The 23,953-nt window shown below is 43.0% G+C and overlaps 1 protein-coding gene across 1 annotated transcript in view; it reads right to left on the minus strand.

The window, feature by feature from the left end:
- Window positions 1-23,953, minus strand: part of LOC140728870 (G protein-coupled receptor kinase 5-like) — a 169,695-nt gene that overhangs the window by 110,099 nt on the left and 35,643 nt on the right. The window contains exon 2 of the mRNA XM_073047913.1: window positions 11,549-11,644. Within this exon, the coding sequence (XP_072904014.1) occupies window positions 11,549-11,644 (96 nt within the window). The remainder of the gene's footprint in view (window positions 1-11,548; window positions 11,645-23,953) is intronic.

The following is a 23,953-nucleotide window of genomic DNA, read 5'->3' on the forward strand; positions in this document are numbered from 1 at the left end:
GTCTCACCAGGGCCCTGTACAGCTGCAGAAGGACCTCTTTACTCCTATACTTAATTCCTCTTGTTATAAAAGCCAGCATGCCATTAGCTTTCTTCACTGCCTGCTGTACCTGCATGCTTGCTTTCATTGACTGATGTACAAGAACACCTAGATCTCCCCTTTTCCTAACTTGACTCCATTCAGATTGTAATCTGCCTTCCTGTTCTTGCCACCAAAGTGGATAACCTCACATTTATCCACATTAAACTGCATCTGCCATACATTTGCCCACTCACCCAACCTGTCCAAGTCACCCTGCATTCTCATAACATCTTCCTGACATTTCACACTGCCACCCAGCTTTGTGTCATCAGCAAATTTGCTAATGTTACTTTTAATCCCTTCATCTAAATCATTAATGTATATTGTAAACAGCTGCGGTCCCAGCACCGAACCTTGCAGTACCCCACTGGTCACAGCCTGCCATTCCGAAAGGGACCCGTTAATCGCTACTCTTTGTTTCCTGTCAGCCAGCCAATTTTCAATCCATGTCAGTACTCTGCCCCCAATACCATGTGCCCTAATTTTGCCCACTAATCTCCTATGTGGGACTTTATCAAAAGCTTTCTGGAAGTCCAGGTACACTACATCCACTGGCTCTCCCTTGTCCATTTTCATAGTTACATCCTCAAAAAACTCCAGAAGATTAGTCAAGCATGATTTTCCTTTCATAAATCCATGCTCTTGGACTGATCCTTCTACTGCTATCCAAATGTGTCGTAATTTCATCTTTTATAATTGACTCAAGCATCTTTCCCACCACTGACATCAGGCTAACCGGTCTATAATTCCCTGTTTTCTCTCTCCCTCCTTTCTTGAAAAGTGGGACAACATTAGCCACCCTCCAGTCAGCAGGAACTGTTCCTGAATCTGTAGAACATTGGAAAATGATTACCAATGCGTCCACGATTTCTAGAGCCACCTCTTTAAGTACCCTGGGATGCAGACCATCAGGTCCCGGGGACTTATCAGCCTTCAGACTCAACAGTCTATCCAACACCATTTCTTGCCTAATATAAATTTCCTTCAGTTCATCCTTTACCCTAGTTCCTTTGACCACTATTACATCTGGGAGATTGTTTGTGTCTTCCCTAGTGAAGACAGATCCAAAGTACTTGTTCAACTCATCTGCCATTTCCTTGTTTCCCATAATAAATTCACCCTTTTCTGTCTTCTCTCCTCAGATACTTACTGAACTTTCAAGTTTTGCTAAAAATTTCTCTTCCTTATACTAGCTATTTTCTTCCTTTCACAGCACATACTTTCTTCTTATTACTCTCAACACCACACCCTCTCAAACCACAGATCGATACAGGTTAGGTTTTGTTTCTTGTTCCCTCCTGTGGTTGAGGTATATGCAAGAGATATGTGACATGCAATCCCCATCTTCAACTTGACTGTATTTATATGCATTAACCCAGTACAATATACCAAGTTTCCTCAAACAACTGCCACATTTATCTGACCTAACAGAGTAAAATATTCAAAGCTGCTTCAAAAGAGGATCTTCAGTGACAAGAGATATTACAACCAAGGAGGTGCTGGGAACGGGTAACAAAAGGAAGAAATACAGCAGCACAGTAGCATAATGCCTTTTCGTGCTGGGGATCACCGATCAGGGTACAATTCCTGCCGCTGTCTGCAAAGAGTTGCACGTTCTCACTCTGATTGCCTAGGTTTCCTCTGGGTGCTCCAGTTTACTCCCACATTCCAAATCAGCTGGAATAAGCAAGTTGTAGGCATGATATGCTAGCAGAACACCTCTCAAAAGTCCAACCCTACGTCCTCGTCGGGAGAGGTGGAAATGGGCAAGGCCTGCCAACAGGCGACTGGCCTATACAGGTAGCGGCTGTATAGGCCAGCCCCCTGTATAGTGGATACAATGGATTGCAGAAGAACTGCAGGCATACCATCAACTTCAGAGGGTGATGGAGACGAGAGGTCATTAATGGCCTATGTACCACTGGGAGCCAAAGGCCCAAGTATGTTGACACCACAAGCATGGCAACACTTGCAGGTTGTCCCCAGCACATACTTGGACGATGTTGGTCATTGATGCAAAAGAGACACCTCACTGTGTGTTTTGAAGTTTCTATGTACATATGACAAATAAATCTAATCTTTCTTTACCTTGAGATGTCAAGGAGAGAATTCCAGAGCTTAGAGCCGAGGCAGATGAAATTGTGAGAGAAAGGAAATATTTTGGCACGAGGCAATGTACATCAAGCAACATTTTAAAGAATAGTAAATTTACAAGACGTTGCCAGGACTTGAGGACCTGAGTTATAGGAAAAGTTTCTTGTGTTAGATATATGGGTTATAACCAAACAAAAATTATTGCTGGAGTTACTTTGCACTTTACTGCAAGAGTGTTTATTAGGTGCGTCAAAAGTCAAACTTACAAAAAAACTCAAACTTTTCCCACTGAGGTTGGGTGAGACTGGAACTAAAGGTGAAAGGTGACATGTTTAAGGGGAACTTCTTCACTCAGAGGGTGGTGAGTGTGTGGAACAAGCTGCCAGCACAAGTGGTAGATTCGGCTACAATTTCAACAATAAATGAGATAGGTACATAAATGGGAGGGGTATGGAGGGCTATGGTGTGGGTGCAGTTCGATGGAACTAAGCAGATTAATAGTTTGGCACAGACCTAGATGGGCCAAATGGCCTGTTTCTGTGTTGTAGTGGTCTATATTGCACTAGTGTGGGTGTTCAATCCTTTTCATATTGATCAACTCTCTTCAACATCTCTTCAAACTAACATCTACTAGTCACCCAAATTGGTCTGATCTCCAATCTGCTTCTCGCCGATTCTCAGGCTGGAAAGCCCAACTGACTTACTGTTGGGAGCTCACGTTTACCCAGCCCTGCTGCTCTGCAATTGCAGCTCTTATTGGCCGTTGGACACACCAACATCCTCCTCCGCTTTGGCCGCAACTCTCATAGTGAAAGCAAGAAAGTATGAAGACAGCACAAAAACAGGAAGGAAATGTGACTGGTTGCAGACGACAAGAGTCAAATTCGGAACTGAAACAGGTCTTCCAGCACCGGCAAACACAAGGGCCAGACGTGCACAAAATATACCAGGGTTCTCAATCAAGGTACCTTCACTTCTACCAGTCTAACCCACGACTTCTACCAAGCAGGACAAGGCCAGCAGGCATGTGAGCACCACCTTTCTATTTCAAACAATATGCAGACTTTATATTTTATTTTCTGTTATTCCTTCATCATCACTGGACCAAATCTACTGTGGGAGTGCATCTCCACAAATCCACAACATCGCACACAAAATGCTGGAGGAACTCTACCTCTTCTGTTATTATGACAATTCACATTTCTTTGTCGACAGCAGCAGTTTGCACCATTCTATTGATGTGCACTCACTTTATTTAATGTTGTATTTACTATTACCACCCAGTTTCATGCAAGGAGCTTCACTATCCTGATGTAAGTGGCAATAAACTAACACAAACTACCAGGCAAAATTTAGTTAAATACCCCAATCACGTTCTTGATCTTCTAGAAATGACTGAAATTTCTTTGATTGTCCTTGCATAATGTTGGTGGTGAGGAAGGCAAAAGCAATGTTAACATTCACATTTCGAGAGGACTAGAATACAAGAGCAAGGATGTAATGCTGAGGCTTTATAAGGCATTCGTCAGACTGCACTTTGGAGTATTGTGAGCAGCTTTGGGCCCCTTATCTAAGAAAGGATGTGCTGTCATTTGAAACAGTCCAGAGATGGTTTTTGAAAATGATCCCAGGAATGAAAGGATTAACTATGAGGAGCATTTGATGGCTCTGAGGCTATACTCATTGGAGTTGAGATGAGGTGGGGAAGGGTCTCATTGAAACTTATTGAATATTAAAAGGCCTAGATAGAGTGGACATGGAGAGGATTTTTTCTAGAATGGGAGAGTCTATGTCTTATGCTTAAATGGTCATAAAGTAGCAGGACAATAATTCCACACTTATGAATATATCTCAAGAGTGTTTGAAATTGCACCCAAGAGTTAAAAAACAAGCTACTTACTGCTGGATGAAACACCAGTCAGAAGATAGCCTAAAGATCTAGCATGCTCCACATAACACACAAAATACTGGAAGAACTCAACATGGAGAAGACATCTTAGATCGAGACCCTCCATCATAGAACCATAGAACATTACAGCACAGAAACAGGCCTTTTGGCCCTTCTTGGCTGTGCCGAACCATTTTCTGCCTAGTCCCATTGACCTGCACCCGGGCCATATCCCTCCAAAACCCCTCTCATCCATATACCTGTCCAAGTTTTTCTTAAATGTCAAAAGTGAGCCCCCATTCACCACTTCATCTGGCAGCTCATTCCACACTCACACCACTCTCTGCGTGAAGAAGCCCCCCTAATATTCCCTTTAAACTTTTCCCCCTTCACCCTTAACCCATGACCTCTGGTTTTTTTCTCCACTAGCCTCAGTGGAAAAAGCCTGCTTGCATTCACTCTATCTATACCCATCATAATTTTATACACCTCTATCAAATCACCCTTCATTCTCCTACACTCCAGGGAATAAAGTCCTAACCTATTCAACCTTTCTCTGTAACTCAGTTTCTCAAGTCCTGGCAACATCCCTGTAAACCTTCTCTGCACTCTTTCAACCTTATTAATATCCTTCCTGTAATTCGGTGACCAAAACTGCACACAATACTCCAAATTCGGTCTCACCAATGTCTTATACAACCTCACCATTACATTCCAACTCTTATACTCAATACTTTAATTTATAAAGGCCAATGTACCAAAAGCTCTCTTTACGGCCCTATCCACCTGTGATGCCACTTTTAGGGAAATATGTATCTGTACTCCCAGATCCCTCTGTTCTACTGCACTCCTCAGTGCCCTACCATTTACCTTGTATGTTCTACCTTGGTTTGACCTTCCAAAGTGCAATACCTCACACTTGTCTGTATTAAACTCCATCTGCCATTTTTCAGCCCATTCCTCCAACTGGTCCAAATCCCTCTGCAAGCTTTGAAAACCTTCCTCACTGTCACCTCCAATCTTCGTATCATCAGCAAATTTGTATAAGTTCTGTATAAGTTCCATGACCTCCCTACTGTGTATCAGTACTGTGCACAACCCTGAATGTCATCTGGGCCAGCCCATAAGCACAGATCTATGACAACAGAGACATCCAGGATCCTGGGAAAGGGAAGTGGTGTTCTTCATTCTTTTATTACAAGAAATTCAACATTCCATGATCTGTTCTCTACTTGGGGCTGTGGAGAAAGAACAGAGGAGGGACTGGGACTAACTGGACATCTTGTTCATGTAGATAGCGCTGAAAAGCTTCTGCACTGCAGACAGTCATGGTGAGGCTGCATGTGGAGGAGGAGAAGGATTAATACTTCAGCTCATTGTCCTTCCTTTGGTTGAATGGTGCCTGAACTCAGAGAATAATCCTTTCCTTCCCCCTCTCTACAAAGATGGCACATGGCCCACTTGGTATCTCTGTTTTATTTCAGTGAATTAGTTATTTGCATAATCCACTTCGGGATGGTCAGAGCTCATGAAAGATACAAGACAATTACAATTTCTTGTATTTCTTGTTTTTGTGAGGAGGTTGTAAATGACCTGGGATTAGCATCTTATGTCAGCAATATTTTTCACCCAAGTCTCGAGCTGTGGACTTTGCCCATAAGGGAAGCGAAATTTAATGCATCCTTACATTTAAATCTTTCCACTAAAAGACTGCCACTCCTTCCCCTTGGTATAATTCTATAACTGGGAGGTGGAAAGATCACATTTCAAGTCAACTTTCTGCAACAAGACATTACTAAAAGGTTTATTGCTGCTTCTACCCCTTTCCTTTCTGGTCCTGAAGATGGGCCTCAGCCCAAAAGATCAACTGTTTGTTCATTTCCATTGATGCTGCCTGACCTGCTGAACACCTCCAGTATTTTGCGTGTGTTGTTTGACACCTAAAGATAGATACCTCTCCCCCCCCCCACCACCCAACACACACACAAACACATGGTGAAAAACAAATAGTTGATTGTTAGCTACAATAGAAGGTAGATCTTTGTTGAAATTTCCTATAAGGCAGGAAGTTCACCTTGTACTAGTCTTGTAATCTGAAAAGAAAAAAATTCTAATTGATAAGCACAAGAGATTCTGCACAAGAAATCAAGAGTAACACACACTAAATGATGGAGGAACTCAACAGGTCAGGGCAGCCTCTAAGGGTCTCAGGCAAACTAAAAGCTCACGTATAGAAAATCACTAAGAGAGGTGGGAAACTGGAAGATTGGAAAAACTTTAAAAAGCAACAGTGTATCACTAAGCGAGCAATAAAGAAAAGGAAAAATTATGCAAATAAACTAGTACAAAATATAAAAACGGATAGTAAAAGTTTTTATAATTATATAAAGAGGAAAAAGGTGGCTAAAGCGAATGTGGGTCCCTTGGAGGATGAGAAGGGAAAATTGATATTGGGTAAAGAGGAAATGGCCGAGGCTTTGAATGACAATTTTGTGTCGGTCTTCATGGTGAGGACATGTCTAACATGCCAAAGAGAGATGTTATGGATGCAATCAAAGGTGAGGACCTTGACAGAATAGCTATCAAAAAAGAGGCAGTGCTGAGCAAACTTGTGGGCCTGAAGATAGATAAGTCCCCTGGTCCTGATGGAATGCATCCCAGGGAACTGAAAGAAATGGCAGAAGTTATAGTAGAGGCTTTGGTGATGATTTACAAAAATTCTCTGGACTCCCGAGCAGGTCCCGGCAGATTGGAAGATGGTGGATGTCACGCCACTGGTCAAAGAAGGATGTAGGCAAAAGGCAGATAACTATAGGCCAGTTAGTTTAACATCTGTAGTTGGGAAGCTATCATTAAAGAGGAAATAGCGCAACATCTGGAACAAAATGGATCCATCAGGCAGACACAGCATGGATTCAGCAAAGGCAGGTCCTGTTTGACAACACACACAAAACGCTGGTGGAACACAGCAGGCCAGGCAGCATCTATAGGGAGAAGCACTGTCGACGTTTCGGGCTGAGACCCTTCATTCTGACGAAGGGTCTGGTTGTCAATCAGTGGTGAGCAGTGTGTCGCAGGGGTCGGAGCTGGGCCTGTAACTGCTCACGATAAACATTAATGATTTGGAAGAGGGGACCGAGTGTAGTGTATCTAAGTTTGCTGATGATACTAAATTGAGTGGAAAAGCAAATTGTGCAGAAGATACAGAGAGCCAGCAGAGATATAGACAGGTTAAGCGAGTGGGCAAGGGTCTGGCAGATGGAGTACAATGTTGGTAAATGCAAGGTCAGCCAATTTGAAAAAAAATGAAATAGCAGATCATTATTTAAATGGTAAAAAATTTGCAGCACGCTGCTGTGCCGAGGGGCTTGGGAGTGTTTGTGCATGAATCACAAAAGGTTGGTTTGCAGGTGCAGCAGGCTATCAAAAAGGCAAATGGAATGTTGGCCTTCATTGCTAGAGGGATTGAATTCAAGAGCAGGGAGGTCATGCTGCAACTATACAGGGTACTGGTGAGGCCGCACCTGGAGTACTGTGTGCAGCTCTGGTCTCCATACTTAAGGAAGGATATACTGGCTTTGGAAGCAGTGCAGAGGAGGTTCACCAGGTTGATTTCAGAGATGTGGGGTTAGACTATGAGGAGAGAATGAGTTGCCTGGGTCTATGCTCGCTGGAATTCAGAAGAATGAGAGGAGATTTTATAGAAACAAATACAATTATGAAAGGGATAGATAAGATGGAGGCAGGAAAGTTGTTTCACTGGTAGGTGAGACTAGAACTAGGGGACATAGCCTCAAGATTCAGGTGAGTAGATTTAGGATGGAGATGAGGAGGAACTGCTTTTCCCAGAGAGTGGTGAATCTGTGGAATTCTCTGTCCATTGAAGCAGTGGAGGCTACCTCAGTAAATATATATAAGACAAGGCTGGAATTAAGGGTTATGGGGAAAAGGCAGGCAGGTGGAGATTAGTCCATGGCCAGATCAGCCATAATCTTATTGAATGGCAAAGCAGGCTCAACGGGCCAGATGGCCAACACTACCTCCTAATTCTTATGTTCTTATGAATCACCATGCTTTATTCCTCTTCATAGATGCTGCCTGACCTGCTGAGTAACTCCACCACTTTATCAGTGTTGCTTTAAATTCTACTTGGCAAGTTTTGGGAGACACTTTATACATTATTTTATCAGAGCATAATAAGAGTTACGAAGAAACAAGATACATCTATAAAGTTTTTTAATTTCTAAAAGTAAAACAAAGAGAAGAAATTGAATATAGTCAAATGACTTCCAAACACCAGTAATACTTCCTGACAATCTCAAACCAATTAAATTTCATTTCCGCAGTTTTCAAACTTAATTTGCAGAATTCAGCTATACAGAAAATTGCAATAAAATTCCTCTTAGCAAACAAAAGGGAGGCTTTCACTGAGTTGCTGCCTTTCACCAGGTCCCAAGATGCTGTTAATCTAATTGAGTGGGCTCACTCGGAAAAGTGGAGGTCAATTTCCACCCAGCAAGTTCACCAATTCTATGAAAGGTCATTGCTCAGAAATACTGGCTACTTCTCTATTTACCGTTGTTGCCCTGATCTGCCAGCATTTTTCAATGTTCAAACTAGATTTTTGTACTGTTGAGCTTTGGACCTCCGTGCACACACTATGCATAGCAGGAACCTACAAGTATCTTTGAGTTTAGGCTCCCAGATTTTGGGAATTTGTTGTGGAAATCTACTGCACATGAAAAAAAGTAGTGGACAAATGAACTATTACTTATCTACAAAAAGGTTAAATATTAGCTTTATTCGTCTTTTGTACATCAAGACATCAAAGTGTACAGTGAAATGCTTCACCATGCATCAATAACCAACACAGTATGAGGAGGCAGCCTGGAAATGTTAACATGCTTCTGGAACCAATGGAGCATGCCCGCAACTTATTAACCTTTACTAACCCTTATGTCTTCGGAAGGTGGGAGGAAATGGAGGATCCGGATGAAGGCCATACAGTCGTGGGAAGAATGTAGAAAGTCCTTAGTGTCAGAGACCCAAAATGCACCCTGATCTTACAAGTATGCACTACACTAAGCATTACGCTAACCTCTGTACTACTGTGCTGCACAGAAGAGCCCATAGCAGTGTCATTTGAGTAACCCTTTACTAAAAGATGCACTCTGCTTTCTCCTATTGAGAACATACACACACACAATTAAAGCTGGGTGTACAACAACATGTTTTATATCATAAGGCACTGCATATTATCAAAAAATCAGAATGAACTAATTGGGTTTTTTTTAGAGATACAGCACGCTAATGGGCCCTACCGGCCCAACAAGCCCAGGCCACCCAAATGCAAACATGCTACCAAATTTACCTACTGACCCACACGTCTTTGACATGTGACAGGAAACCGGAGCATCCAGAGGCAACCTATTGTCATGGGAGAATGAACAAATTCCTTACAGACAACAATGGGAATTGAACCCAGGTCTCTGGTGCTGTGAGTGTTACACTACCATGCTGCCCCAAATTGGTAATAAAGCAGGTAACAGGAAAACTGAACTTCAAGGGGACTCTTAAATGGGCTACAGATTATAGAGGGTCTTCCAAAGCTCAGGTTCCAGACACCTCAGTTCCATCACATGCAAAGCCAGAGCTGGACGTGAGCAAAGTTCAACAGCTTGAGCTTGCAAGGATTACAGGAAGGGGAACAAGACAATTGAAGAGATTTAAAGAGTTTCAAAATCATGGCACTTCTGGACCAGGGTAAAATGCATGAACAGGAGAGAGATGGTTGGAATTTGATGAACAGATTTATTGAGAGCAGAATGAGGAACATTGATCAAGGTACCTAACATGCATAAATCAAACTTGCTTAGATCCCTCACAGCTGTCGTACAAGTTGAAAGGGTGGTTAAGAAGGTGTAAGAACATACAGGTGTGTTGGCCTGTATCAGTCAGGGCATTGAGCCCAAGAGCTGTGAGGTAATGTTGCAGCTCTATAAAACACTGGTTATACCTCAGTTAAAGTACTGTGTTCAGTTACAGTAACCTCATTATAGGAAGGATGTGGAAGCATTAGAGAGGGTGCAGAGGAGATTTATCAGGATGCTGCCTGGATTAGAGAGGGTGCAGAGGAGATTTATCAGGATGCTGCCTGGATTAGAGAGGGTGAAGAGGAGATTTATCAGGATGCTGCCTGGATTAGAGAGGGTGCAGAGGAGATTTATCAGGATACTGTCTGGATTAGAGAGGGTGCAGAGGAGATTTATCAGGATGCTGCCTGGATTAGAGAGGGTGCAGAGGAGATTTATCAGGATACTGTCTGGATTAGAGAGGGTGCAGAGGAGATTTATCAGGATGCTGCCTGGATTAGAGAGGGTGCAAAGGAGATTTATCAGGATGCTGCCTGGATTAGAGAGGGTGCAGAGGAGATTTATCAGGATGCTGCCTGGATTAGAGAGGGTGCGGAGGAGATTTATCAGGATGCTGCCTGGATTAGAGAGGGTGCAGAGGAGATTTATCAGGATGCTGCCTGGATTAGAGAGGGTGCAAAGGAGATTTATCAGGATGCTGCCTGGATTAGAGAGGGTGCGGAGGAGATTTATCAGGATGCTGCCTGGATTAGAGAGGGTGCGGAGGAGATTTATCAGGATGCTGCCTGGATTAGAGAGGGTGCAGAGGAGATTTATCAGGATGCTGCCTGGATTAGAGAGGGTGCAAAGGAGATTTATCAGGATGCTGCCTGGATTAGAGAGGGTACGGAGGAGATTTATCAGGATGCTGCCTGGATTAGAGAGGGTGCAGAGGAGATTTATCAGGATGCTGCCTGGATTAGAGAGGGTGCAAAGGAGATTTATCAGGCTGCTGCCTGGATTAGAGAGGGTGCAGAGGAGATTTATCAGGATGCTGCCTGGATTAGAGAGGGTGCGGAGGAGATTTATCAGGATGCTGCCTGGATTAGAGAGGGTGCAGAGGAGATTTATCAGGATGCTGCCTGGATTAGAGAGGGTGCTAGAGCTTTTTTCTCAGGGGAGAAGGACGAGACTTGACTTGATAGGAGGTGTGTAAAATGATGAGAGCTATAGATCAAATGGACAGCCTGAGATTTTACTCCAAGGCAGAAATGGCCAATACGAGACAGCATAATTTTACAACAATTAAATGAAAGTATAGGACGGGATGTCAGGGGTAGTTTTCTCCCCCACCTCACCCCTGCCTCACACAGCAGTAGGTGTGGAATACACGACCCAGGTGGAGGCTGATACATTAGGGACATTTAAGAGACGCCTGAAAAGACACATGGATAAAAGAAAAATGGAGGGCTATGTAGGAGGGAAAGGATAGATTGATCTCAGCTTAAAAGGTCTGCACAATATCGTGAGTGAAGGGCCTATACAGTGCTGTACGTTGTATGTTCTATGTAAATCTACAAAAAAACATTTATCAGTGTAGGACACCACACTGTCAGCTACAGTGACTACTCACCAATAGTGCGTCGCAGTTCCTCGCACTGACTAATATGGGGCAACCGTAGCATCTCCCGCCATTTTTTACTCCGGCCCTTCCTCTTCCCTCCTCCGCCTGCAAGGAACCAAAATAGTTTAGAGCAATTTTTATGTTGCTTCAAAACAACCAAACAGTACAGTACCTTTATAGTTAAACTTCTGCACCTGTAGCAGCAGATTGCTTCATGGATTACAAGTTTCAAATTTCACTGAAACTCCAGAAAATAGGTCAAGAGGTTTACGTACCTGTACCACAGTGCAGTGGAAAACCTCAATTTTGCATGTCAGCAATACAGGTCATTTCATCACATCAGTACACTGAGGTAGTATGGCTTTGTGCAGAGTAAAGTGTGACCATCACAGAGCAAGTGTAGTATGGGCAGGCAGTAAAGGTCAAGACCATGACTTGAGCTAGACTGTAAGGTAAGGAGTCCATCTTACCTTATCTACAAGGAAACCATTTAATTGTCTCAAAACAGCTGAGAGATAAAGACTAGCTTTATTTGTTATAAGCATGTCGAAATATATAATGAAATGCATTGATTGCATCAATGACCAACACATACGCCATGCTTCCAGCACCAACAGTGTGCCCATAGCTTACTAACCCTCACCCATACGCCTTTGGAATGGGGGAGGAACTCAGAGCATCCAGAAGAAACATACGAGGTCACAGGAAGACAGTGTTGGGAACTGATCCCCGATCTTGTAACATTACGCTACAAAACATTACACTAACCGCTACACTACTCTGCCACAGGATGGAAGCTGTCCTTGAGCCTGGTGGTATGTGCTTTTAGCATCTTCTGCCTGATGGAAGAGGGGAGAAAAATTTGCAAAGGGAGTGGGGTGTTTGATTATGGAGCCTGCATTGAAAAGTGTAGACGGAATCCAGACAGAGGGGGTGTGCTGGAATATAAATGAACCATTAGTATTGAGAATTTACTTTTTTCATGATGCAAAGCTGTCTGCTTTAAGTAATACTCTTCAAGAAAGAAAATCTAGTCTGCTATAAACGCGAAATGCTGGTGGAACACAGCAGGTCAGGCAGCGTCCAAGGAATTGAAGTCGACGTTTTGGGCCAAGATCCTTCTGCTAACCTGGTCTGGCCTACATGTAGGTCCAGATCCAGACCCAGCCAATGAGGTTGATTCTCAGCTGCTCTCTGATGTAGTAAGGCAGTCGGGTATTCATGATGGACAGTACAACGGGTCTCAGCAGCAGCATTTCATTGAATTAATATAACATATAATTTTTTAAATGCTTTTAAAATATCTGACCTTTGTTGTTAATCTTTAAAAAAAAATATTTGGTAGCTGGATGTGAGATGAAAGTAACGGTTTAAATTCAAAGTTAAATTTCTCTTGTTCAGTTTGCAGAAGACCAAGTGACAAGCTAAGGCTAGCCATTCTAATAACACACATGCTTTTCCATAAAAAAACTGTTCCCACTGTAGCTCCAGCTCCAGTGTGATGGTCTCCATTTCAAACAGTAGCCTGAATATTACAGCCATTCTGATTTCTCTACAACCCAATCATTCTGTCTTTATTACAAGTAATTTTGCTAATGAAACAAGACTACAAACATTTACTTTCTTCTAAAATAGACTATAAGTCAACTGGTAAAAAAGAGATTTTATTAAGGAATTGGAACAGATTTTCAGTTTGCCTTAAGTTGATCTCAAAGACGGTTTCCATTTACATTTTGTACTCCTGCACATCACCTGCCAGCTCCCCCACCACCACACACAGCCTTGCTTCTTGCTCCTTCCTTCCAGTCATGATGAAGAGACTCAGCCCAAAACATCAATTGTTCCCCTCCACTGATGCCGCCTGGCATGCTGAGTTCTTCCAATATTGGTATGTACGTGTCGCTCAAGATTCCTGGCATTAGCAGAATCTCCTGCTCCCTCTAACAAGCTGCCTCCACATTTCTATCATCAAAATAATTAGTTTCACAATAGAAATGGATTTGCCACAAGAACGGTCAAAAGTCCAGAAAGTGGGACAAACTGAAAACCCCCTTCCAGAATTGAACTGACTGTGGAATTCAGGAAGAGGAAGTCAAGGAAACACACCATCTCATCAAGGGATCGTAGTGCAAAGAGTGAGCAGTTTCAAGTTCCTGGGTGTCAACATCTCAAAAGACCCAACCTGGGCCCAACATATTGATGCAACTGCAAAGACAAAACAGCAGCTCTCTTTCATTAGGAGTTGAGGAGACTTAGTATGTCAGCAAAGACTTCTGAAAATTTCTACAGATGTAACATGGAGAGCACTTCAATTGGTTACATCGCCATCTGGCATGGAGGGGCCACTGCACAGAACTGGAAAATGCTGCAGAAAGTTGTAAACTCAGCCAGCTCCATCATGGGTATTAGCCTACCCAGCATTGAAGACACTTCCAAAAGGTGACTCCTCTAAATAGCAGCATCCATCATTAAGGAACCCCATCACCCAGGACATGCCACCTCTGGGGAGAACACACACACATATATACATACATATACAGAGTGACCTCGGTGTATCTGGTCTTATTCTGCAGGAATATTTCCACACCACTCAATATAATCAGATGTGACCTCTTGAGAGGATCAGATTCAGATTCAGTTTATTGTCATTTAGAAACCACAAATGCAAAGCAGTTAAAAAATGAGACAACGTTCCTCCAGAATGATATCACAAAAGCATATGACAAAACAGACTACACCAGACTATAAGTTCAAAAGAAATCACCACGAGTTTTCATGAGTCCCCAATGCTTCCAATTTCCAATAGTGAAAGAGTTCAGGACCAGAGGGCACAACCTCTGAATATCCCTTTCAAACAGAGATGAGGAGGTATTTCTTTAGCCAGAGGGTGGTGAATCTGTGGAATTCATTGCAGTGGAGACACTGTGGAGGTCAAGTCATTTGGTATATTTAAAGTGGAGGTTGAAAAATTCTTGCTGAGTCAGGGTATCAAAGATAACGGAGAAGGCAGGAGAGTGGGGTTGAGGGGGATGATAAATCAGCCATGACAGAATGGCAGGGCAAACTCAATGGGCTGAATGGACTAATTCTACTCCGATGTCTAACGTACAATAATTAGAAAATGAACACCACTTGCAAAACTGAGATGAAAGCTGACATCTCAGCTTTACAGCCTGTTACTGACAAATGATGAACAGGGGCAGCAAGAGCTGAAGTAGAAACTGGGGATCACGGGGAGACCGCATACAGCTATTCAAACTCATCAGTCCAGCAACTCAGTAACAGGCGAGTTCAGAGAAGCCGACTGCTGGGATGAAGGTATGGTCTTAGGAGGGAAAAAAAAATTAAGCTGGAGAAAAATAATGGAGGAACCTTCGTAACTCAAAAAAAAAAGGTTTGAATAGGATCAGTGCCAAAATGTTGCCTTTCATCGGGCAACTGGAAACTAGGGAATAGGATTTCAGACTGAGACCTCACTCAGCTAAGAACTTGAAAGCATGTTTGTAACTGACTCCACAATCTACAAACTCACTTTCAAGGACTCTACAACTCATGTTCTCAGTATTATTTATTTTTAATTTTGCACAATTTGTCTGCTTCACACATTGTTGTTAGTCTTTATGTATACGGTTCCATAAATGTTTTTCATGTTAGGTACCCCCCATATGGTCACTGAGTGTATTTGTGGTCTTAACTGCTGCTGTAGCCCATCCACTTCGGAGTTTGAAATGTGTGTTCAGAGATGCCCTTCTGCACCCGAGTATTTGAGTTACTATCGCCTGCCTGGGAGCTTGAACCAGTCTGGCCATTCTCCTCTGACCTCTCTCATTAACAAGGTGTTTTTGCTCACAGAACTGCTGCTCATTGGATGTTTCTTTTTGTTTCTCACGCCATTCTCTGTAAACTCTAGAGATGGTTGTGCATGAAAATCCCAGCAGATCAGCAGTTTCTGAGAAACTCAAATGACCCCCGTCTGGCACCAACAATCATTCCACAGTCAAAGTCACTTTGATCATATTTCTACGCCATTCTGATGTGAGGGAGATGGATTGACGTTTTTCTTCCAACTACTTCTATGGTTTTCTGTATTTTATGGGGTATCTGGAGAAGACAAATCTCACAGTTGTATTCAGCGTACACACTTTGATAATAAAGTGAACCTTTGAATAAACTTGACTTTGGTCAAGTGCCTTGAGGAGCTGCATGGCTCATTCCTGATCTATTAACGCTCTTGCATTATGGTTGGCACCTCAATTCCTGTCACATTACTCTTAAATCAAGTTGAATGAAAAGGGCACAATTTCCAAAATCTTTCATCGGCTTCATTTTAACTGGTGGCACGGTAACATAGTGGTGAGAACACTGCTTTACAATGCCAGCCAGCAATCAGCAAACCAGGTTCAATTCCTACCACTGTCAGTAATGAGTTTGTGCGTTTTCCCTGTGACCAATGGGTTTCCTCTGGGTAGTCCAGTTTCCTCCACATTCCAACGATACACGGGTTAGGGTTTTTGAACTGCGGGCGTACCATGCTGGCACCAGAAACACTGGTGAGCAGCCCCCAGCAAATCTTATCAAAATCTGAAAGGCCGGGATAGACTCTTGGTAGCAAAATTGTTTTCTATAATGGGATAGTCTCAGAATGGAAGTCACCATCTCAGAATAAAAGGATGTTCCTTTAGAACAGAGAAGAGGAGGAATTTCTTTAGCCAGAGGGTGGTGAATCTGTGGAATTCGTTGCCACAGACAACCGTGGAGGCCAAATCATTTGGTATATTTAAACCGGAGTTTGACAGGTTCTTGATTCTAAGGACGTAAAAGGTTATAGGAAGAAGGCAGGAGAATGGGTTTGAGAGGGATAATAAATCAGCCAAGGTGAAACAGCAGAGCAGACTCGATGACCCAATTCTGCTCCAATGTCTTGAACAATCCTCGAACAATGTGGGCCATTGATATAAATGCCGCAGTTCACTGTATGTTTTGATGTGAGCATGACAAATACATGTATCATTATCTGTAAAAGTAGGGATGGAAAAGTGAAGAGATGCAGATCTTCCATGACTCTGACAAAAAAAAATTGGAAAACAACTGAATGATGGAATTCCGTTCCTTGGGTAAGCTGGGCCGAGTCAAGTGAAGAGATTAGTAGTTTGTGCCTGTCCGACTGTGTGGAATGGCCTTGTTACACTCATCAGGATAGAAAGTTTATTTTGGGAAGACACAAAGGTCATTGTCACTTTTCTCATGTCCCACATTGACGTCACCCTACACTCAGGTGGCTGAAACCACACACTGCAATTTTAAAAAGTTGATCTGGAGAGGCTGTTGGCAGGTAAACGGACACTTGACAGGTTGGAGTCTTTTACAGGGGAGATAGGAATTCAGGATCAGCATGCTCCTGTTAGAATAAAGGGCAAGGCTGGCAGGATTAGGAGACACTGATTGACAAGGAAGGTCTAGTAAGGAAAAATGGAGGCATATATCAAATGTAGGCAGCTGAGACCAGGTCCCTTGAAGAGTATGAGAAATGCCGGACATCGCGGTAGCATAACCCTATTACAGCGCTCTTTCCCCGTAAAGATGCCACTTGCTCATATGACTGTCTACATGTGACTGCACAGGTTCCCTTTGGATGCTCCGATTTCCTCCGACATTCCAAAGACATACAGGTTGGGAGGTTAACTGGTGACACGGATGTGATTGGGCAGCATGTGCTCATTGTGCCAAAAGAGTTCATTACTGTGATGTAACTCTAAATAAAATAAAGTTACAAATTAGAAGGTGGAAAGGGAGTCTTCGAGATGTTCCTGGTAGATAAGATGGAAGAACTCAACAGGTCCCGCACCATCTTCTCTTCTCTCACCTTAATTTGGCTTCATTCTCCCTCCTTTCAGGTCTGACCCAAAATATCAACTGTTTATTCCTTTCCATAGATGCTGCCTGACCTGCTGAGCTCCTGCAGTGTGAGAGGGCACGAGAGAGGGCGGGAACGCTGCTGCAACAAGGTCAGAGCAATCAGGAGTAGGTGACAGATGTTGGCAATGATCACATCCTGAAAGAAAGTCACACTAACAAGTGGCATCTCTACAGGGAAAGAGCATGCAATGAACATCAAACAGAAACACCCTCCAACCTGGTTTCCTCTTGCTTGATTTAAGTACATTACTGTACAGGAAGGGAGGACAAATCTAATAGCTTTCAGAAACGTCTCCATGTGAAATTATAACATTAGAGAAGTGATCATATTTCCAAAGCAGTTAATTAGCTCTAAAGCATTTTGGGACATCCTGAGGTGTCACTAAAATGCTCTTTTTTTCCTCTATCTAAATAACATCTGTACAAAAAGCTATTACTCTTTCACTGATATTCCATTTTAAGTCCTTCAGTAAGAATGAACACGGAAACTTCATACGCCCAACATCAATTAGGTACTTCCTACTCTCTCCCTCCCAACACATGATGACCCAAACAGCATAAAGTTCAAAGCATTCTTAAAAGAACAGAAAACAGCAATTAACCCAAAACTTAGTAGAAATTGATTATTACTGCTTTTTCTAGAATATAGATTTGAAGAGCCAGAAAACTACAAACTGCCAGTTTCTTCCTTGCTAGTCTTGATGAAAGGCCTTGGCTTTAAATGTCAGCTGTTTATTCATTTCCATGGATGCTGCCTGGCCTGCTGAGTTCCTCCAAAACTCCATGTGTTGCTTTGATTACTAGCATCTACAGATTTTCTCTTTACCATATTATCAATTTTTAATTTCACATTAATAATGCTAAAAACAAAGTACTTCCTGAAGTGTCTTCATAAACTTGTACACCCTTTGTACGAAGAACTAATCCTAATTAACAACCCACAAAAGCAGACTGGAAGTGATCCCAAATCCAGATGTACAGCTGGAGCAGAAGATGATTTGACAGATAATCTAAAATTTGGATAGCAATTTTCTTTGAAGATTAATTTAATGCAGAAGATTACACAGAGAAAGATACATACACAGAGTTCCAGAGCTTAGGGGCTCATCAGGGAAAGGCAACACCAAACAGTGGTCAATAGAATTTGGAGATGACATGCAAATTTGTGAAGCGTTCTTTATATTGGGGTGGCACAGGCGCATAACATGGCAACAACCAGGGTTCAACTTCCACTGCTGATGTATGGAGTTTAGACATTCTCCCGGTGGCTGTGTGCGTTTCCTCCCAATTGAGGCTATGCCATGTTGGCCAAAGCAGCATAGTGACACTTCTGGATTGACCTCAGCTCTGCTGGTCATTGACACAAATGACGCATTTCGCTGTATATTTCAATTCACATGCAATTCTAGCATCTCCACCAAATATCATCTACAAATCTGGTGACACAATCACTGCTGGTAGAATCTCAGGTGGAGATGAGAGGGCGTACAGGAGCGAGATGTGCCAACTAGTGGAGTGGTGCTGCAGCAACAACAACCTTGCACTCAGCATTAGTAAGACGAAAGAGCTGATTGTGGACTTCAGGAAGGATAAGACGAAGGAAAACAAACCAATGCTCATAGAGGGATCAGAAGTGGAGAGAGTGAGCAGCTTCAAGTTCCTGGGTGTCCAAGTCTCTGAGGACCTAACCAGGTCCCAACATATCGATATAGCTATAAAGAAGGCAAGACAGCGACTGTACTTCATTAGGAGTTTGAAGAGATTTGGTATGTCAACAAAAACACTCAAAAACTTCTATAGATATACTGTGGAGGACATTATGATATGTCTGGTATGGGGGCACAGGACTGAAAGAAGCTGCAGAGGGTCGTAAATTTAGTTGGCTCCATCTGGGGTACTAGACTACAAAGAACCCAAGACATCTTCAAGGAGCAGTGTCTCAAAGGCGGCGTCCATTATTAAGGACCTCCAGCACCCAGGGCATGCCCTTTTCTCAACTGTTACCATCAGGTAGGAGGTACAGAAGCCCGAAGGCGATTCGAGAACAGTTTCTTCCCCTCTGTCATACGATTCCCAATGGACATTGAACCCATGAACACAACCTCAATTTTTAATATTATTTCTGTTTTTGCACGATTTTTACTCTGATCAACATACATATACTGCTAAGTTAACAGATTTCACAACAAATGTTGGTGATAATAAACCCGATTCTGATTTGGATTCTGACAAGTAAAGCTAATCTTATATTTCTTTCATTCCTAAAAAAAAGACTCTCATGCAAAAGATACGAAAGAGAAGCAAACCAGTTCATTTTTTTTTAAAAAACCAGATTATTTGGTTGCCACCTTAATGCCACTTGTTGGCTCTCGATGCTCCTGGTGCATTTCATCTATTACAACTTTGTTGTACAGATTGCAGAGAGCATGAAAACTGAGCTTGAAAATTGAAAATGTTCCTTTATCTGATCTTTATTTATTTAAATGGCCCCACTGCCTTGTGGGCAGCCTCGGAAAAGATGGATGCCATCATCATTCTTTTACATAATGTTTGCTAAATTTAATTGCTTGGCCATTGTTAGGCACAGTGTTCCCATCTACCTTACTTCAACCCTTCACTCTCTTATTAGTCTAGGATCAGAGGGCACAATCTCAGAATAGGACACCCCTTTAGAACAGAGAGAAGGAGGAATTTCTTTAGCCAGAGGGTGGTGAATCTGTGGAATTCACTGCAACAGACGGCTGTGGAGGCTGAGTCATTGAATATATTTAAAGTGGAGGCTGATCAGTTCTTGATTAGGCATCATCATCACCACCTTGTCAACTGACATGGGCAGTCATGGCCTTCCATCTGTTGACCACAATTGTTCTTGGGCAATTTTTCTGGAGAAGTGGTTTGCCATTGTCTTCTTCTGGACAGTGTCTTTATAAGATGGGTGACCTCATCCATGATCAACACATTTCAGAGATTGTCTGCCTGGTGTCAGTGGTCACATAACCAGGACTTGAGATATGCACCGTCTGCTCGTACAACCATCCACCACCTGTTCCTATGGCATCACGTGATGCCGATTGGGGTGAAGGGGGGGGCTAAGTGGGTGATACATCTTGCCCGAGTGACTTGCAGGCTAGCAGAGGGAAGGAGTGCCTTATACCTCCTTTGGTAGAGACACTTCTCCAACCCGCCACCCTTCTTATTTAGTAGGGCTATCAAAAGTTACGGGGAGAAGGCAGGAGAATGGGGTTGAGAGAGGACATCAAATGGTGCAGCATACTCGATGGTCCCAATGACCTAATTCTGCTCCTTTCTCTTGTGGTCTTATTGAGAGCTATTTATGCCTCTGCAATCACAGAAGCAACCCTGGCCCCTCTGACCACTCCACCTTCACTCCTTTGTCTGTGCAGCACATCTCCAAGCTTTACTTGCATGCATACAGCTCCAGTGTGCACAGGAGAAATGTGATCAGGACTCTTTCAACATGACTGGTCTTACTGGTTTGCTTATTTCATCTGACTTACGGGTACTTTCAAGAATGTGCTCAGAAAGAAGACATTCAAAACCAGTTGCTCCTGCAAAAAGTACCAGAACAATACAGGAAATATGTTCGAAAACACGAGAAAATCTGCAGATGCTGGAAATTCAAACAACACACATAAAATGCTGGTGGAATGCAGCAGGCCAGGCAGCATCTATAGGAAGAAGTACAGTCGATGTTTTGGGCTGAGACTCTTCGTCAGGACTAACTGAAAGAAGAGATAGTAAGAGATTTGGAAGTGGGAGGGGGAAATCCAAAATGATAGGAGAAGACAGGAAAGGGACGGATGAAGCTAAGTGTTGAAAAGTTGATTGGCAAAAGGGATACAGAGCTGGAGAAGGGAGAGGATTATGGGACGGGAGGCCTAGGGAGAAAGGAAGGGAGAGGGGGAGCACCAGAGGGAGATGGAGAGCAGGCAAGGAGTGATCGTAGGAGGGACAGAGAGAAAAAAAAGGGAGAAAAAGGGGGGAAAATAATAATTAGATAGATAATAATTATATTGATAGATAAATAGATAAATACATAGATAGATAGATAGATAAATAAGGGCTGGGGGCATTAACGGAAGTTAGAAAAATCAATGTTCATGCCATCAGGTTGGAGGCTACCCAGATGGTATATGAGGTGTTGTTCCTCCAACCTGAGTGTGGCTTCATCTTGACAGTAGAGGAGGCCATGGATTGACATATCAGAATGGAAATGGGACGTGGAATTAAAATGTGTGGCCACTGGGAGATCCTGCTTTCTCTGGCGGACAGAGCGTAGGTGTTCAGCGAAACAGTCTCCCAATCTGCATCGGGTCTCACCAATATATAAAAGGCCACACCGGGAGCACCGGACACAGTATATCATACATAATGAAGCCAGACTCCGGTTGGAGGAACAACACCTTATATACCGGCTGGGTATATAAGGTGTTGTCACACAGTCACACAGCATAGGTACAGGCCCTTCAGTCCATTATGCCTGCATTTCCATTCAGTCCATTATGCCTGCATTTCCATTCAGTCCAATGTGCCTGCGTTTCACCTCTGCATGCACAAACTTGTGTATACGACAATAAACCTGACTTATATCCAAATATTTAAACATTGTGACAGCCTCTGCAACTACCACCCATTCAAATAATGAATTCCGTATCCCAATGTATTCTGAGTGAGCTAGGGCTTTTCTCTGGAATAAAGGAGGATGAGAGGAGACCTGATAGAGGTATACTAGATAAGAGACATAGGTAAAGTAGACAGACAGATACTTAATCCCAAGCCAGAAATGGCTAATACACGAGAGCAAAATTGGGTAACTGGAGGAAAGTACAGAGGGGATGTCAGAGTTAAGCTGTTTTTCCCCCCGACAGAGTGTGGCGTGTGTGAAACGTGCTGCCGGGGGTGGTGACAGAAGTAGACACATTAGGAGCATAAGAAACTTTTAGATAGGCACATGGATGATAGGAAAATGGAGGGCTATGTAGGAGGGGAGGGTTAGATTAGTCATTGTGGGATGAAGGGTCTGTGTTCTGCTTTTGCTTTCCATTTTCTATGTTCTAACCAGTCCTGGAAGCAAAATTTCTCACAAGTTCTCTTCCCCCATCTTAAACCTTTGCTGCAGTGGAAAAGCTTCCTGCTAACTATCCTTTCTTCCTCAATTTTGTACAGCTGAATCAGCCCCTCCTTCCTCAGCTTTCTCCATTTCAAGGACAAAACAAAGCCATCCTATCCAATCGTGCCTCATAACTGAGTTTCCACCACAGGCAACGTCCTGGTAAATAGCATGGACTCAGCTGGCAGCCTCTTACGAGCTGAGATATATGTTAACCTCCTCTGCACCCTCTCCAGAGCAACCACTTGCTTCATAAAGTGTGCTGAACTGAAATACCAATATTGCTCCAGCCTCTTTCATCGTTGACTTAACATGCGTATGCCCAGCTCCACCACCTTTGTTTCCACATTCGGGCTTCCTTGCACTTGTACACTGAAATCTCCTGTCCCTCGACATTCCCTAGTCACCTACCTCTCACTGTAATTTTTTAAATTTATTTGTTGATACACAGCGCAGAATAGGCCCTTTTGGCCCTACAAGCCACACCACCCAGTAATCCCCGATTTAACCCTCACCTAATCACCAGATAATTTACAATGACCAATTAACCTACCAACTGGTATGCCTTTGGACTGTGGTAAGAAACCCACACGGTCATGGGGAGAATGTACAAACTCCTTACAGGCAGCGGTGGGATTATTTTAGAACACAGAACGTTATAGCACAGTGCAGACCATTCATCCCAGGATGTCGTGCTGAGCTTTTAAACGCTAAGATCAGTCTAACTGTTCCCTCCTACGCAGCCCTCCATTTTTCTTTCATCCATGAGTCTATGTTATTGTCGCTGTTTTTTTCCTGCAGAGTTGGGGATTGCTATTGTTGCTGGTTTTTCTTGCGGAGGGTGTGGAGTTTTGATGCTATTGTCGCTGTTTTTACTGCAGGGGGAGGGTATTGTTATTGTCGCTGTCTTTTCTGCAGGGAAGGGATTGTATTGTTGCTGGGTTTTTTTAATGCGGGAGATGGGGTGGAGATTTGATGCTATGTCACTGCTTTTCTGCGGGGAGGGGGAAGGGATTGTTATTTTTACTGTTTTCTCTGCGGGGAAATGGTCGGGGCTTGTATTGTCGCTGTTTTTCTGCAGGGGAGGAGGTTGGTGATTCTGGCGTCTACAAGTCTTGTTCCTTTTATTTTTTCATGCGTATTTCTTGGCTATCTGGAGAAGACAAATATCTGAGTTGTACTGTACATGCACTTAGAAATCAAAATGAAACTTGAACCCTAAATGTCCCTAATGTATCTGCCTCTACCACCAACCTCAGCAGTACATTCCACAGACCCACTACTATAAAAAAAACCTACTTCTGACATCCCCCCCATACTTCCCTGCAATCACCTTAAAATTATGTCCCCTCAGATTAGCTTGTACC

This window comes from Hemitrygon akajei, chromosome 6, assembly GCF_048418815.1.
Source record: "Hemitrygon akajei chromosome 6, sHemAka1.3, whole genome shotgun sequence".
Lineage (NCBI taxonomy): Eukaryota > Metazoa > Chordata > Chondrichthyes > Myliobatiformes > Dasyatidae > Hemitrygon > Hemitrygon akajei.